The sequence below is a fragment of the Sinocyclocheilus grahami genome, unplaced genomic scaffold, assembly GCF_001515645.1.
Source record: "Sinocyclocheilus grahami isolate Dianchi unplaced genomic scaffold, SAMN03320097.WGS_v1.1 scaffold922.1, whole genome shotgun sequence".
Classification (NCBI taxonomy): domain Eukaryota; kingdom Metazoa; phylum Chordata; class Actinopteri; order Cypriniformes; family Cyprinidae; genus Sinocyclocheilus; species Sinocyclocheilus grahami.
Genome location: NW_015506101.1, coordinates 2,813 through 4,021, shown reverse-complemented (window position 1 = coordinate 4,021; position 1,209 = coordinate 2,813). Strand labels below are relative to the sequence as shown.

At 36.1% G+C, this 1,209-nt stretch overlaps 1 protein-coding gene across 1 annotated transcript in view; it reads left to right on the top strand.

The window, feature by feature from the left end:
• Positions 1–628: 628 nt before the first annotated feature.
• The window catches only part of LOC107564300 (iroquois-class homeodomain protein IRX-6-like), a gene marked incomplete at its 3' end in the record, with an annotated part of 3,316 nt that continues 2,735 nt past the window's right edge, over positions 629–1,209 (top strand). The window contains exon 1 of the mRNA XM_016249333.1: positions 629–673. Coding sequence (XP_016104819.1) covers positions 629–673 — 45 coding nt within the window. The remainder of the gene's footprint in view (positions 674–1,209) is intronic.

The following is a 1,209-nucleotide window of genomic DNA, read 5'->3' as shown; positions in this document are numbered from 1 at the left end:
ATATATATATATATATATAGACTATTACTAAAACAAAATGAAGAATGATTTATTGTTTATATTCATTCTATCGCTTTTAGCAAACCCAGTCATACTTTTTGCGTTCTAAGTCTTGGAATAGACTAATGTTTAAAAAGAAAAGGAAAAAACACAGAGGGGACAGGGGTGTGCAAAACACACCTCAAGAAAAGCGCGAAGCATGACGTGATTGGCAAAGACATCATTCTATCCTCGCCGTCCCGGGATTAGGATGACGTCACACTGATACCCGTGCATGGAGGACCTCTAAAGAACTATAGAGGCACAAATAATAGCACAACCACAAGTTCATATCTTGCAAGTCTTACGTTATCATTTAAGCTTTCTACAGCTGTTTAACAACAATAGTTTTTGTACTTGATGAAGCTTAACTCTAATTTCTCATTTCCTTAAGGGGATTATCTATAGGCTACATATAAATCTAGGGCTGGCGTAAACATCCTCAGTGCTTGCCAGATAAGTGCAGTCATCTATTATTGAGCGAAAGGCCGACTGTGGAAATGTGTGTAAAACGGTGGATTTGAAGTAGATTTGGTTTCAATCGATCAGCGGGAGAAGAATATTGCTTATGGTAACAAAAGAAGCAGCTATGTCTTTCTCTCAGTTTGGATATCCTTACAATGCAACTTCTCAGGTAAGCATGAAAAATATATTTTTTTTTCTCATGTAGATTCTTAATTAGCGCGCGCAATGCTTTTTTCCCACATTCTGTCATAATTTCTGGACCTCAGTAACTAACACTACTAGGTAGCAGCAGGTTGTTCTGTCACTTAGTCCTAAAGTAAAGTTAGGCGATATCGTGGGGTTTGTCAATATTTATAGTAATGTGTTATTTGAATTATAAATGACCTCACGTGTTGTTGTAAACGTGTAAATTACCTTTACAGTGTAATTGTTCAGAGTGAGAGCGAGACTCCTCCCTTTGCTGTGTATAAACTAATTATACATTTACAGATAACGGATAGATAATTTTGACAACATAACTTACAATCAATTATAGTTGTAATTTAATGTTAAAAAAGACGGCTATGGTGTTAAAAGACGCCGCGCTTGCTGCTGGTTAACTTTGTTACCCTGACGCAAAACTTACAGAAAGTTTTACTTTCATCTTTGACAGAAACAGCTTTTTTTTACGCCGAACGTATAAATCGCCTATTTTTAAGTAAATGT